General features: G+C 40.1%; 1 protein-coding gene across 4 annotated transcripts in view; it reads left to right on the forward strand.

Moving 5' to 3' along the window:
* ARHGAP44 (Rho GTPase activating protein 44) overlaps nt 1-16958 on the forward strand; it is a 175414-nt gene that overhangs the window by 130388 nt on the left and 28068 nt on the right. For all 4 annotated transcript variants that reach the window (XM_039847386.1, XM_039847384.1, XM_039847385.1 and 1 more), the window contains 6 exons: nt 4800-4868; nt 6453-6534; nt 7039-7166; nt 10142-10253; nt 10694-10775; nt 14838-14918. In XM_039847386.1, coding sequence (XP_039703320.1) covers nt 4800-4868; nt 6453-6534; nt 7039-7166; nt 10142-10253; nt 10694-10775; nt 14838-14918 — 554 coding nt within the window. The remainder of the gene's footprint in view (nt 1-4799; nt 4869-6452; nt 6535-7038; nt 7167-10141; nt 10254-10693; nt 10776-14837; nt 14919-16958) is intronic.

The following is a 16958-nucleotide window of genomic DNA, read 5'->3' on the forward strand; positions in this document are numbered from 1 at the left end:
TTTATGTTATAGCATTTTTGATCTCCAACATTTCTTTTTGGTTCTTAAGAATTTCTATCTTTCCACATTTATTATCCATCAGTTCTTGCATATTATCTACTTTTTCCATTAAAGACCTTAGTATAGTGATCATAGCTTTTTAAAAAAAATATTCCTAGCCCGATAATTTCAACATTCTTGCCATATGTGACTCACATTCTGATGCTTGCTTGTTTCATTTCTTCAATCTGTGTTTTTGGCTTTTAGTATGCCTTGTAATTGTAACCAAAACGTGGATGAGATGTACTTGGTAAAAGGAGCTGTAGTAAATTGGCGTTTAGTAATGCAGTGGTGAGGTGTGGACAGAAGAGCAGTATCCTATAGTCCTAAGATTAGGTCTCAGTCTTTTAGGGAAGCCTGTGCCCTTCGACTGTGAACTTCACAAGTACTTCTCAGTTGTTGTTTTTCAGCTTCTCAGGTTTGTTTGTTTATTTGTTTTAGGTGGGACAGGATGGCCAGAGGGGGTTGGAATTGAGAGCTTCTCTTCTCCAATGTGTGGAAGGCTAGATCCTGCTAGAATTGAGAATTTCTCTTTCCCCTGATCAGTAAGGCTCTGATAAAACCCCATTAGGTTAGGCTCCGGTAAAATAATTTTCCTGAGGGTAGGCCTCATTAAGAGGAATAGAATGCTCAAGTGTTTTTTTAAAATAGTTCCTTTTCTCTTCCCTTTGCTGAAAGCAGCAGAGCATTTTTATTTGATATTCACTGTGAGAACTTGGTAAATCTTCTGGAGGTAAAACTCACAAAAGTGTGGAAGGCCCCAGTGACTAGATCCCTTCAAAGTTTTTAATTTTCAGACATGTCCACACTGAGTCTCCACCAATTTGTCAATTATAATTCAAGTTTTCCTAGCCCAGCACTGATTTCTATGGCGATTTCTGCTCTGGTAAGTTGTGATTCTCTTAGTCAGTCTCTCCACTTTGGGGGCAGTGGTTTGCCATGTGACCTCACTTTTCTGATGGACTAAAAGAATTGTTGATTTTTTAGTTTGTTCAGCTTTTTATATGTTGTTAGTGGTGACTTCTTAAAATGGTGACCTCTAAGCTCCTTACATGCCAGACTGGAAAGCAGAAGTTAACAATAAAAATCAAGGTTATACTTTCTACCAAGAAAAAGTATTTAAGAGACCAGTATTTATAAATACCTTGGGGATTTTTAACAACAAAAATACTCAAAATTCTATGGTATCATCATACAATACAGGATAATTATAAAATATGACGGGAAATCTGAGAAGACTTTATAAAATTGAGAGATGTTCTTAAATGAGAAGTCAATGTTATAAAATTTTGAATGTCCCCAAATTAATTTGATTAGAACTGTGGTAAGTTGGTATAATTGTAATAAATGCTTCAAAGGTAAGAAAAGGTTTCTGAAGTTAATGTGGGAGAATTATTGGCTCTTTGAATTCCATATATTCTGAAGTTACATAATTAAAATGTAGGTACTATATTAAAAATAAATAAAACAGTGAAAAAAATAAAAACAGTAAACAAAAAAACAAGACATCCCAGTCAGAAGAAAATCCAAGTGTATGAGAAATTTTATCTGTGACATTTCCAATCCATAGGGACAATCTATTCTATTCATGAACAATTCTGAGATATCTGCTTAGCTCTTTAAAAATTTTTCTATATCTGATACAAGTACCAAAATAAATTCCAAATGTATTAAAGATTTAAATGTCGTATTCTCTACTGAACATATATATGGGCATTTATCTTTTTGGTTGAGATGCCCTGAACAGATTAGCAAAGGAGGAAATTATAAAGAGAAAAATTTAATAGATAATACTACATGGAAAAGCCATTAAAAATGTACAGCACCAAAAAAAAAGTTGTAAGTAGTATCAAAAGTTAAATGAAAAATTGGGGGAAATAGTAGTAGTATTTGATAAAGCCAATTTATTCATCAATCTAAGAATTCTTATAAATCTTATGTATAAATACATGAAGACTCATAGGGAAATGAGCACTTAATGTTGACAAGCACTTAACAGTGGATATACTAAGAGAGACAATAAATCTAGAAGAAAGTTAACCTCTTGGTAAAACAAAATACAAATTAAAGACATTATTTAAATTTTCTCTAAATTTTATTGTGGTTAAACAGAATTAAAAGGTTATTGTAGAAAACAAACAAAACATTTATGGGTTACTTCTTATAGTATAAATTATCTTTCTGATGGCTATTTGACAGTATATATCAAAACCCCTAATGTCTCAACTCATTATTACCTTTCTAATATTTTTAAGTTTGACTATAAGGAATTGTATAATCAGAATTAATTTTAACTGTGGAATTTATCCTAAGGAAACAATCAATAGATATAAATCTGTATAAACAGATGCTTGTTTAAGTGTCATTATAATGCGAAAAATTTAGAAATGCATCCAATAATAAAAACATAGTCCCTCCATATATTAAATATCATGTCCATTAGAAAACATGTTTATCTAGGGTTAAATGAGCTACAAGCATTCTGATCCCATTTTTGTAAGCCTACCAATCATATAGACATGTGCCAATTAAAATAGCAAATGAGCAAACATCACAGCAATTATAGCCATTATCTTTGCTATTGAGATTACAGGTGAATTTGGTTATTTACTTTGTAGTTTTCTGAGTATGGATTAGTTGCAAAATCAAAAAAAGAAATGATGTTTTTAAATTCATTTAACTCTGGTGATTATTGATGAAGGTTTTTTTTTTCTCTATTTATAAAGAAAATTCACTAACAATTTAGATAAATGGAAATTTGATTTATAGTTTTCACTTTTATTTCTTACTTGCCATGTGGCTTGTTTGGGATCCATATTGTTAACTTAATATGGCAGTAATCTAATTGTAGCTTTAAAAATTCTTTCATGTTCCTGAGGACACACACAGATGGTCTGACTTCTTTAAGATCATCTGTTGGCAAAGCTCAAATGCTGAGTTACTGAAGGTGTATTTGATATGGCATTTAGTCCTTCAGGGGGTCCCTTCCTTTCCCATCTACAGAGCCATTTCTGTCACTCAACCCTTTGTTTTTCCCTGACTTGAAATCTCTCTCTTACAACTGCCAGGCTGGTGATGGATGACTCCTGAACAATGCTGATGCGGGGATGGCAGACATCCATTCCTCACAAAACTACTTTCTCTTGAACCTTTGATATACTCGGCAGCCCTACCCCTACAAAGGCATTCATTATAGGGATGCTCTGGTGAAAGGGAGCCATGGTGGGTGGGCTTAGCTCCCATTTTAGTTTTAGAGAAAGTTACCATTGCTGAGTCTTCATTTCTTCTTTTGTTTTTTCAGCAAATAGTTTTAAGCCCCTACTATGAGAAGAACTTTTGTGACAGGCAAATAAAATCCTTGAACTCTTGGTAGCGACTCATCTGAAATTGGAAATTCCACTTACCTAAGAGAGTTAGAAGAGAATTCTATGTGGCATTGTGCCACTCACCTAGAATCTTCTCAATGAATAATAATTGATTGTTTCCCCTTTCTTCATTATTTGAAATTGGACCGAGTGTAGCATTGACTAATCTGTGCTTAAAGCTCTCCCAAGAACAGATTTCTCTGTGCCTTGTTAACCCTATTGCCTAGTGTACAAGAACTCTTTAAGGATATTCCCCGTGATGACTTGTCTGCAAGGATACTGGAAAAGGAAACAGTTCATTCGTCATATCCCAGTTCTTTCACTAAGAATAGGTTTAATTGGCAGCTGGAGGGTCTGAGGGTTATGAGGTTGGTACAGATACTTGAGTTTTCATGAAACAGGCTCTTCCTGAAGTGTGTAGCTGCCTGCTTTAATTCCTTCAGTGTCTGGATCAGCTTTCTTGTATTGTTCTCACATTTACCCTCAACCTGGACATTAAAAACTCTTCTTTCCTCAACTTAGCATTTCATCTAAAGGTCTTCTACCTGAGGCAACCAAACAGGGAGGAACTTTAGAGATCATATATATGACTTGCATAAATCAGTTCAGAGACATGACATGCTCAAAGATCTGGGCAGTGACATAATCTACATTCTGCTCAAAATGTACTTTTTATTATGCTTCGCTATGGGTGTTTCTGTGGAACTGAAAATTGATCTTCTCAGAGAACACATTCCAGATTCAGATACAGCATTAGGTCATTGCTTCTGATGTCATGGAGAATTGAAAGCATGAAACTGTTAACATGAGAGTTGTGTGTGAAGTTGGAAGAAACCAGGTTTTGCCAGGTTCTGAATCAGCAGTCCTTCCCCTGCCCACCTGTTTTATCCAACTTCCTCCAAATTGGTGTATTTCCATCTCTTTCTTATATGCTTGTGATTAACCAATCAGTATTAAGAAAGAAGGATAGCAAAATAGTAGAATAATCAAGAAGAAGAAATAACTGAATAAGAGAACAAATCAGTTTGTACTTAGAGGTTGCTTCACAATGTTGGCACAAACCGCAGAGGTGTATGCAAATAATTTGCACCTCACTCCCCCACACGAGCTTTCCTAACTCTAGATGTGGCCCGTGTGTTAGAATCTCTGGGGAAACCAATGGCACAGGTGTTGTTTTCATGCTACTCATTCTCCAGAGCCGTGGTTGGGAAACATGGAAATGTCCTTGGCAAAGTTTATAATATGTCAAGTTTTATTAAAAATGAGATTAAACAATGGTTAATTGTTGAATTAACCATTGATTGTATCTCTATCTTCTCTTATGTCTAGACTCATGCATTAGCCACTCTCTACTGTTTTATATTTTACCTTGGTTGTGCATTTTACCTTCCATAGGACCAGCTCTCGGCTGACATGTACAGTTTTGTGGCCAAAGAAATTGACTATGCAAACTACTTTCAAACGGTAAGGTTCCAGAAAGGTGACACTACTTATAACCTGTTTGCAAATGTGGGCATGGAACTGAGGGCCCCTTGGTTGAACATGCTGTAGAAAAGAGTAGGGGTTTGACTGTTCTACCTGTGAATAAATGCTACCTTTTCTTCCCCTTGAATTGATTTTCCCCCAAAATTAAGAATAAAATTTACCTCATCTGTGAACGTTACTGAAAGTAATCTATGGCAATCGTTCTCAATCAGAGGTGGTTTTGATCCCTCTCCCAGGGGACAGTTGGCAGTGTCTGGAGACATTTTTGCCTGTCACCTTTTGAGGGAATTGCTACTGGCATCTAGTGCGTAGAGGTTAGGGATGCTGCTAAACATCCTCAAGTGCACAGGACAGTTCCACAATAATTATCCAGACCAAAATGGAAGTAGGGCAAAGGTTGAGAAACCTTGGAGTATCAAAAAACAAAGAACTGGGAAGAAGATAATTCTGTCCCCAGCACATATTTGATTTTAATCTAGATTTTTGCCAAAGATGATGACAGACTGGTAAATGACAATTGATGTGACCTATTTAGCTGCCTTTCGTCAATGAAAGCAGATTTAGAGACAATAAAAGCAGATTTAGAGACAGTGTCTTAGTCAAGAAAAAAAATACAAATTGAAAATAGGGTAATGATGGAATGATAAGGAAGGAAAATAAAGGAAGAAAAAGGAGAAATCCTGAAAAGATTAAGATGCTTTGATAAGTATATAGAATAGCTGTGGGCTATTAGCAATCTTCTGACACTTCCATCAGTGGATCAGAAGTTCAGACAAGTTGCTTCTACCCTAATAAAGAGCTGATATGCATTCTTTCCAATTTAGAACATTTAAAGTAGTGTATTTTTCAAGTATATCCCCACTGGTTTTATTTGGGAAGGTAATATTCAGTTTCAGAGTATTAAAATTAATGAAATTTTTAACATATTGCTCTTATCAGTATTTCAGCAGGTTTTTTAGTACTGGGATGGTCAAAATAGAACATCTTGAAGGAATTTGTTCTTTGGGTTGTATGTCTATAACCAAAGCAATTTTACCTCCCAGAGTAGTCAAGGAGGATTGGGGATTAAGCCAAAAGTTTTCTGATCAGTTATATCTTAAACTGACTTTACAGAAAACAAGATATATATGTTTACATTTATGTATGTGTGTGTACACATACACACACACAGGCTAATGGCATTTAACTCTTTTAGGCAAATGGATTTCTAAATGTGTTTTTCATTTACATTTTCCTATTGTTGTACTTCCATTTGTTTCCTTTTGCTTTGAGGATGGGATCCTCAGTAAGGAAGAATAGCAATGAAGGCAAACTCTCTAAGTCAGACTACAGCTCTGAGGTGGTCCCCCCATATCCTTCATGGTTCTGCATCCCAAATGGCCTTCTTTGCTTCAGTGGCTAAGGAGGAATATGTTCATTATTTTAGGTGGATTGAGGAGGGAGCTGGGGACTCCACCTCCTTCCCAATAAGACAGCACTTTCATGCAGAGTACCCGCATGACATAGCAGCCTGTGCTCCCCACCCTTTGACAAAGGGTAATGCTTGCTCTTGTGTTTTTTCAGCTAATAGAAGTGCAAGCTGAATACCACAAGAAGTCATTGACACTCTTGCAAGCTGTGTTGCCTCAGATAAAAGCACAACAGGGTAAGTGCCAACCTTCCTTAGACAGATAAGGGTTGGGAGCCTGCTTGCCTTACCAGATGAGACCATTGCCCAATATTGCCTTCCTAGGTGAGACTGATGACCTGTATGATGACCCTTACTCTCTCCCCAACAGGGTCACGTTTAGATGAGCTGCTAGAACTTCACAAGCTGGTGCCTTGATTCAGTTTCAGTGAAGCAAATCGCACTCACACACATTCTTTCATCAAGGGGATGAGTTGGGGTGGGGGTGGGTTGTGTGCATGGATATGTGTGTGGAAATTGTGTGTCACATGCAGCCCAGCAGCTCTGGACACAGCTGGTTAGCCATCCATCTGCCCGGTCCTCCCTGTCTTTCCAAAACCACAAGAATGGATACTCAACTGTGCCTCCATGTTTTTGGTAGTCTGATGAAAATCTGTATGACAAGAAGAAAGAAATATTTCAGCATAAGTGAACATCAGTAACTGTTTTCATTGACACCCTTTCTCTCTCCACCCCCTTAAGAGGCCTGGGTGGAGAAGCCCTCATTCGGGAAGCCTCTGGAAGAGCATCTCATGATCAGTGGCCGGGAGATCGCCTTCCCCATTGAGGCATGTGTAACGATGCTGCTGGAATGTGGGATGCAGGAAGAGGTAGGTTTGGGCACAGTCAAACCCAGCCCCTAGCTAGTCCCCTCTTCCATGAGACAGAGCCTGTAAGATCTTCTCTCCTGTTACCATCCCCATCCTGACTCCCACAGATCCAAACATGGTAAGATGTGGTACAGCCCCATCTCCTACAGAAAAAGTGGCCCTGTTCTCTCCCATGAGCGTTCATTTTATAGGAAGAGTGGAGGACTGTGGGAGACTGATACCACTGGCCATGGGGAACTTATAGCCACACTCTAGCCATTCTTTCTTCATATTTAACATGATTTAGGTATGCCGCTGCTATTGCAGCTATTGCTTTCTGTCCTGCCTCTTCCTCCTAACTGCCCGCCTCCTCCATCTTCTTCATAAGTTCTCTGATTTTAAAAATAGACCTTTTAACCTTTTTGATCATAACTTTTTTAATGGAGATCATGAAATATGATTGATAGAGAATTAGAAAGTACTTCTTAAGAGCCACATGTAAAAAAGACCTCTGAGGAATTGGCGAACTGATATTTTTATTGCTGTGTAAATCATTTCTTAGGAGATAGATCTCATTTTGAGTTTCTTCTACAGGCTATTTTTAAATCTTTATCTTCCTTTGATCTGATCAGCCAATCAATAATTATGTAGAGCATGTTGTGCATTTATTACTGAGCAAAGTATTAAAGAGTAAGATAGGGGCATATGAACTTATTGGGGGAGATGTGTCTAACATCTATCAAATAAACCTGATGAATCCAAAACAGCCTTTAAGTCAGCACTAGGTCATATGGGGCAAACTGTGAGGGCTTGAGAAGGTGAGGAAGCCATGAATGTTCACATATGTGTTGGCCGCCTCCTTCCTCTATGTCAGGCCTGCTCTGGATGCTGGCTATTTCAAACAAATGAGAATAAGTGTCTTTTTTTTTTTTTTTTTTTTTTACCACATTTTATATGCCAGACATTTTCACATGTGTTATCAATTTCAAGATGAAAGTTCTTTGCAGTCCCTGAGGTACAATTTCATGGCGGGAGGTAAACTGGGCCTTTTCTTTCCCCATCATTTTTTTTTTAATTATGGAAAATCTGAAACACTTAAAGATAAGATAATGGGCCTCATCACCTAGCTTATGGTCAATCCTGTTTCATCTTGACCTTCATTTTCTGTCCCCCAATCCCTGCCTTGGACATTTGAAGCCAATCCCAGTCATTATATCATTTTATCTATAATACTTCAGTAAGTTTCTCTAGAAGATAAATGTTTTATAACATAACAGTATTATTACATACCAAAAGTCAAAATAATTTATCAATATCTTTAAGTTTCTAATCAATATAAACCGGTTCTCGAAGAACAGATGTTAGATGATCAGGCATCTCCCATCTTGTCCTCCGACTCTTCCATCGGCTCTTTCTGGGCCTTTCTGCCTCTTGTCAGAACTCACTCTCTCACTTGCATTTTTCCCTGCTTTGCATCAGCTCTTTTCCTTTCATAACAAATATACTCAGGTTTCCTCTAGCCTAGAAAAAAGTCTTCTTTCAACCCAACTACTGCCTTATATTCCTTCCCTAAGCTCTTAGGTTTTGTTTTTTGTGCTACCCAATTTCTTAAAATAACTCTCAGCATTTGCTGATTCTTCATCTTTACCACCACTGACTTAACCTACTTTTCTCTGCATCATCACTTCTGCTCACACCACTGGGCTCAGCCTGCCTTCATTGATCCCTAGAGACCCTGGATTGCCCAATCCCACGATTTAGCCCAGCAACCTTGGCCATGCTGCCTGTGAAGTTACTACTGTAGCCATCCTTGAAACTAGCACCACCCTCAACTCCCTGGTTCCTCCCTTACACCTACCTGTCGGCCGCATTGAGATGATCTATTAAGCACTGCCGTCCCAGCCCTGCCCTCTGCTCTCTCTAATCTTTCCTGGGGCATAAACATCCTCTCCTAGAGCTCACCTCAACCTCATTGGGAATTCAGGGTCTTCACGCCTCCTTTGGGCTCCACTCCCATGTTTGCTGCCATTTCTTCAACATTACCATGCAGATTTTTCTCTGATGCCCCCAAAACTGGACTCGCTAACTATCACCTTCTCCTGATTTTTATTTATCTCAGTTACACAGTCAAGAATCTGAAGGCTTGTATTTTACAGCTCTACTTTTTTGTCTTCGGCATTGTCCATCACCAAATGCTATTGCTCTTCTTCCATGTCTATGGCATGTTTTTGTGAGGATCTAACCCACTCCTTTAACGTGTGCTGTAGCTTTCTCTCTTTGTCATAGCAGCCTTACTTATGTTCTAGTCCAAACATGTTTCAGGAGCTTCCTCACATGTATGCCACAGAGCTTTGGACATCTATTTATCTGATATACCCAGTAATGAGAAGGGAGTTAACAATCTTAGCAGGCCCAAAATTCAGTATTCTAGACCAAGAACATTTTCTTCAGAAGGAACCTGAATATCTGAATGGCCATAAATATTAAAGGAACAAGGAGTATTCTGCCAGCCTGTTTCTCAGTCTGTGAGTTGAATCACAGAATCCAAGAAGCTAAGGAGGTGAAACAATGCAGTAGGTCTTCAATTCATGTCTAACTTACTTGTCTGTGACTTAGGGATTCCTTTCAAACTCTGACCTGCATTTGTCTCTTCTCCCAACATACACACACCCTGTAGAGCTATTCACATCCAACTTCCTAGGCCCGCCAAATCTAACCATGTCTCAGTCAAATTCTACTCCAAAACATATTATAAATACACAAGAAGTCTGAGTGCCCAAATTTTATTTTTTCAATGACTACTAAGATAGAATAATGAGTCATCCTATACTACACGCTGAGAACACAACAATGGGTAAGGCCCAGTTCCTGCTCTAAAGGAGGACACATTTAGAAAACACACTGCTACAATATTGAAAATGGTGCTGGGAAAAAATGCATCTAGGAGAATTTGGGGGAAAGGAGTGCAGCCCACTGACCCTCCATCCTGTTGGTAGGGACTCTTTCGAGTAGCTCCGTCTGCCTCCAAGCTGAAGAAGCTGAAAGCTGCCCTGGACTGCTGTGTGGTGGATGTGCAAGAGTACTCAGCAGACCCCCATGCAATTGCAGGTGGGCACCCACAGCCCCTTAGTAAGGTGCTTGCTTGTGCTGTAGAGGCTTATGGGAAAGGTATGAACATGGAGCGTGTGTGACCACATGTCATGGGCACTTGAGCCAGTGGCTTCCTAATATGCTTCAGATGTGTTCACTCAAGGCCCAGTGTTAGGCCTGGTTGCTATGGCCTCTTGAAGGAAGGTCTCCCCAGTGTACCAACAGAAAATGATGTAACGGTGGGAAATAAGAGATGGGGAGGCCAGTGCAATTGTCAGCGCCAGTCCAGTTGCCATGCCAGAGCCTCGGATCCATTTATGTGGGAAGCTACCATTTGATCTTGTTGTCTGGGTCAGGGAGCCCATCCCCAGATGTAACCCACACGGGTATTGCTGGCTGGTAGAATTTGTCTCTGCTCTATCAAAGTGGCTTATGGCAAATAATGTATTCATGCCCAGGAGCTTTGAAATCTTACCTCCGAGAGTTGCCAGAACCTCTTATGACCTTTGAACTCTATGACGAGTGGATTCAGGCTTCCAAGTGAGTATACAACATTTTGGAACATCTTGTGGGTCAGTGTTCATTTGGAAGTATTTATTGAAATTGTGAAAGCATGTAACCTATGAGCTAGACGCTCTATTTCTTGATATCAGTCATGGAGAAGTATGTGTACATGTACCCAAAGAAACATACAAGGATGCATGTAAATGCAGCATTATCTAGAATAATGAAAGCCTAAAAGTTACTAAATGTTCGTCAATGGGGGACATGGGGAGTGGCTGAATAAACTATGGTATATCTACTCTGTGACCTACTTTGCAGCAGTTAAAAAAATAGGTAGAACCATTCATGCTAACATGAAAATGTATGAAGATTTATTGTTGAGTGAGATAAAGCAAGTTAACCAGGACACGTATGCTATTCTGTTGTTTGGTTAAAAAAACTAAAACAAACACTAAAAACAACAGAGTTTTAGGAGTGCCCCTCTATATGTGTCAATGCATAAAAGATGGTTCCGAAAAGCTCGTGGGCAGATTGTAATGATTCCTTCTCGAGAAGAGTAGGACACGGGAGTGGTCACAGGGGTCTTTATCTGTACCTATAATAGTTGTGAATATTTTAATAACAACTAATTAATAACTAATATAAAAACATAACATCTGGGCAATGGATACTTTTCTACTCTCCTGAAGATGAGCCTGTGAAAGAGGGCCTCAGTGGGGAGGAGACAGGAACAAGGCTCAAGACTCTAGACATGTAGCAGGTAGAGGGAAAATATGCAGAGCCGGGAAAGCCACAGCCATGCCACATATTATGGCTCTGAAGTACAATTTTCCTTTTTGCTTCTTGAGTTCTTTCCTCACTTGATGCATGCATTAGGATTGGCTGTAAGCAAAAGCTAGTTTAAATAAATGCTCTTATTGGGAGGAATTGGTTTTTACTGAGTAGTAGACATCAGAGAATTGGCACCAGAGAGTGGATAGTAGAGATGAACCAGAAAAAAGAGATAAAGGAGGGGAAGAACATTTTATGAGAACAGGACTAAGCTAAGTGCCCATGAAAGGACATGATTTCTAGAGCTCTTTAGTCATGAGCTTTAGTTGTAAAGAGCAGCAAGCTTAGCCTATCAGAAAGAACACTGGAATATGTATCTGCTTCTGTAAGAACTGGGAGCTGAGAAAGAACCCAGCTGACCTGTAAGTAAAGCCAGGCTAGTACATGTGGAGTTAGAGAAAGATAGTTCCAATCAAGTTACATAACGCTATTTTGTTCCATGATAGACTAAAGATTATGCATCCTAAAGGGTGGCTGAATATATGTTTTTATATCTCATTGTGGAGAGTGCATGTTGAGTTCCACGATGATATAAATAATCATAAATGATGCTTTTTGTTGAGTGTTTGTTAGAGACTCAACATTGTTCTCAGCTCATTATATGTTTTTTAATTCATCTAATTTCACAGCAACACTGAAAAGTGGGTTGTGCTGTTTCCCCTATTTTACAGATGAGGAATTTGAGTCATAGTGCAGGTATGTCATGGCAGGTTACTTGCCATCTAATAAATGGCAGAATGAGGATTTGATTCCAAGGAGTCTGATTCCAGAACCCATGCACTTAGCCATGGCACTTGACGCCTCTCTAGAACAGCACCGTGGTTCTAGGGATGAAGTGGAGATAAGTGAGAACGTACCCTTTGATGGAAACAGTCCCTTTTAGGTACTGAATGGCCAAGTGATCTTGATGATATAAAACCGAAGAAACCGAGGACAGCCTGCTGCTTCAGGATCTGAGAGACACTCCTCATTTACAGAGGTGGGTCTCCAAGAGGAAATAGGAAATAGGAACGATTCAGATGCCTCAGAGCTCAGTGTCTTGGAACCAAGGAAAACCAAAACCTTATTCCTGCCCCTAGAGGGTATGCACGTCCTGCCTATTCCTGACTCCAGGAATGACTGTGGCTGCCATTAAAGTCACAATCTCTAAAGAAATTAATTTTTTCTTAGAACAGCCCCCTGTGGCATCAGCCTCCTGGGAGACTTTTAAGATATCAATGCCTCAACCTTTTTCCAGAGATTCTGATTTAAATGATCTGGGCACCTTGTCTCCAAGCTCCCCAGGTTATGGGGTTGATACCACTGATGTTCGATGAGACTGGATCTCACCAAAGAACCTCACTGACCCTAACAGGGACAAACTCCACAGGACACAGCCAGCTCTGTCACAGGATGGGACATCCAGGAGTCAGAGCTGGAGCCAGGGAAGCAGCAAGAACAGAAGTTAGGGATCCCCAGGACAGTGCAAGATGGTCTGAAACTCAAAGGACATGTCTTTGCAAGCCACATAAATGCTTCCGTTCTGGAGTCATTCAGAATAGAGGTGCAAAATAGCCCAGAGGCCAAGAGATGCCTGAAGAAGGATGCAAGAAGGACTGAAGCTCCAGTCAATGCTAGGATACCTTCCTCAGGACAGAAGTACCCTCACCTTTGCAAGGGCCATGCCCTCTGATGTGACTGTCCCCAAAACTTCTGCCCCAGGCTCCTTCTGATTATTTGGGCTGCACCTTAAATATAACCTCAGAGAGACCTTCCCGTTTCATGACCTGTCCCATCTCTGTGTTCATTCTCTGCTTAAAACCGATGGCCTGGCTCATGGCTCTGTTTGTGTAGCTGATGAGATGGTGAGCTTTGAGAGTGGCAATGTCTCGATTGCTCACTGCTTCCTAGCCTTCAGGACAGTGCCTGACACACAGGAGGCACGCAGTACATGTTTGCTGATTTTTACTGAATGCAAGGTCTTAGCAGCATCTTCCTTGTCAGCTTAGAAAGGATCAAGGAACAGGACAGGAAACAGGGCCTGGCGCTGCAAGTGACAGACACATCAGCAGCTGGTGGAGGTGAGAGCGGAGGCAGTGGCAGTGGCGGCTGCAAAGGCTGACATTGATCAAGGGCTGAGCCCTTCGTGCAGATTCTCTTTCACATCTCTCACACTGATGCTGTGGGGGAAGTTCTCTTACTAATATCACTTACAGATGAGGAAAGTGAGGTTCACAGAGATTATATGATTGGCACAAGATTACAGTTAGGATGGAGATGGGTCTTCGTGGCCTCCCTTCCAAAAAACCCTCTTAGCTAGCTTTTGGTCGAATTATGACTACTTGACAAATATGAGCTGTTACCTTTCCATTTCTAAATGGGACATTTAGTTGTCCCTTCAGTTTCCTAGCAAAAGTTTAATCTGGAAAATGTTTACCTTTTCCTCAAGGCTGAACTGTGGTCAGGTTCCGTGGGAGGACCTCTGGGTGCCTGATGTGTGGGTGATGGCTGCCACCTTGCCTTGGGCCCTAGGTCAAGGGGTCAGAGCTGCAGCATCACCCAGCTGGTGTTTTACTTTCAGTTTTTCTGGAGAAAAGGGTATTTGGGCAGAAGGCTTTTCTAACCATGTAGGCCTTGATGTAGATTTTCATGAAAAGCATATAGAAAACATAGTCCTATTAGTAATTTCTTTTAATCTTCTGAAGGCATATAAAGAAAGAAACTCTTTCTTTGAGCAAACCTTTCTTTGGTTCATGGGCATTATCCATCTCTCAGTTATGTCTTGAAAGGTCAGATTTCCTTATGTCCATAGTGAGGTCGTAGAATTTACTTATTCAAAAGGGATTTACTGAGTGTCATTAAATAATATCCATTGAACTGGACAATATGCTGCACTATGGTGTGAAAGCAATTGAACTCCCTGACTGGTGCCATGTATCCTGGTGTCCATGCCAGAATTGTCCTCTTGACAGCACCATGGCCCTGCTTACTCTAGAGCAAGTTTCTGGCCTCTGCCCTCCTGCCCCTACCTACTACTCTGGCACACATTCACCTGGGACATATGGTATGTGCAGGGGAAGTTTCGTTAAAATAGTACAGGACCAAACAGAAAGAGAACATGGAGGGGGGAAATGGTAACCAAACATTTAAATAATAGAGCTTGCTGATATGATCATTCATAATGGTTAGCTCTTTATTCTCAGATATCACAATGACTGGTTAATATGATTGCCAGTGAGACTTCATTGATTTGTGCTCAATCAGTGGCTTTTCCTATTAATTTTCCAGCATCCAGGAACAAGACAAGAGGCTTCAGGCTCTGTGGAATGCTTGTGAAAAATTGCCCAAGGCCAATCACAACAACATCCGGTAAGTTAACTCTGGAGACACTTGAGTCAGGGTTATTTAAGCCCCAGACACACAGTTTCCTGGCTAAAGATCATGGTGACTAGCATACACAGCATTTCATGGTGTTCAAAGTGTTGTTAGCATGCTTGGTCTCTTTTCAACCTCAAACAACCCTGTGAGGTTAATTACCGTTTTGCAGAGAAAACAGACTGAAAGGAGCTACCTGACTTTGGAGGCTGCCTAACTAGCTATTGGCTAAATCATTTAAGTTCTTTGATTTGCAAGAAGCAAAGATTAATGCAAGCTATTTGAAGATATTGGGAATTTATTGTAAAGAGAGGTGTTCATGGGCACCTTGGAGAAGCTAACCAAACCTGGAGCTGGACTTAGCTGGTGTGCCCTTGAGCTAGTCCACTGGAAGAGGCCAGGAGAATATTCTCTAGTGCTCCACCATTCACCAGCTATTTTTCCACATATCATCTCTCACTTTTCTTGCGACCACCAGAGATTTTACTTCCTGCTGCTCTGCAGATCTTTTCTCTACCCCAGCTTCTGCTTCTTCACACTTTCTGCTTCCTCATCACTTTGTCTTGCCAGCACTGCTCCTGGCCCTGCCACCTCTCCTGGTATTTTCTTGAGATACAGATTTTCAGCTCCTGCTACCATCTGCCTGATTATTTCTGTTTTCCTGTAAAAAATCCTGAGTGCCGGTAAGGAGGATCCTCAAAAAATCAAACATAGAATTACCATTTGATCCAATAATTCCACTTCTGGGTATGTAGCCAAAAGATTTGAAAGCAAAGACTTGATATTTATACACCCATATTCATAGCAGCATTATTCACAATAGCCAAGAGGTGGAAACAGCTCACATGTCCCATTGATGAAAGATCACCATACCCAGGGTCTGATAACATAGTCTCTAAGCAAATAAACAAAATACACAAACAGTGCATTATTCAGCCTTAAAAGAGAAGGAAATTATGACACATGCTACAATGTGGATGAACTTTGAGGACATTATGCTAAGTGAAAAAAAGCCAAACACAAAAGGACAAATACTGTATGATTCCACTCATATAAGACACCTGGAATAGTCAACCTTCATAGAGACAGAAACTAAAATGGTGATGGCCAGCAGCTGTGGGGAAGGGAAGACTGTAGGGGGTATCATTTAATGGGTATAGTTTTAGTTTGGGATGAAGAAAAAGTTCTAGAAATGGATCGTGGTGATGGTTGCATAACGATGTGGAAGTAGTCAATACTAGTGAACTATATATTTAAAAATGGTTAAAATGATAACTTTTATATATATTTTGCCACAATTAAAAAAAAACAAAGAATGAGAGTCACATCAGTATAACACATTGAATGTTACTAACTGCAGTTTAGGACACCAGCCAGCTATGGACTGATTGCAGTCAGCTGAGTTCCCACGTCCTGGTCCAGGTGTATGTGGCCTCTTGGAGACGTGGTCAGGAGAGGCTGTGGGTGGATTCGGCACAGCAGCAGCTTAGAGACTATGTTATCAGACCCTGGGTATGGTGATCTTTCTTCTAGGCCGGCAGAAAGTGAGTAAACAATTTCCGAGGGAGCTACTTCACTGTGATCCAAGCAGAATGGGGTCAGAAACAGCCTTTTGTAACTGAAAATACACGGACCCTTGGGTGCTGAGACCTCGTCTCATTTTGGCAGATTTTTGGTATGGTTCGCCAGAGCTGTTTAGTGTGCTTCATTCGTTCATAGCTTCCTCACTGGTTCTTTTTTCTATTTTTTTAATGATAGCTTTATTGAGATATAAAGCACATCGTACCCCTTTAAAGTGTGTAATTTTGTGGGATTTTTTTTTTTTTTTTTGTATAATTGTAGAGTTGTACAACTGTCACCACTACCTAATTTTAGGACATTTTCATCACCCTAAGACGAAACACTATTCCCATTAGCAGTCACTGCTCATTCCCCCCAACCCAGCCCCTGGCAGCCGCTAAGCTACTTTCTGTCTCTATCTCTGTAGATTTGCCTATGCTGGATAGTTCATGTTAATGGAATCATACAATATGT

The sequence above is a fragment of the Pteropus medius genome, unplaced genomic scaffold (assembly GCF_902729225.1).
Source record: "Pteropus medius unplaced genomic scaffold, Ma_sr-lr_union100, whole genome shotgun sequence".
NCBI classification, from domain to species: domain Eukaryota; kingdom Metazoa; phylum Chordata; class Mammalia; order Chiroptera; family Pteropodidae; genus Pteropus; species Pteropus medius.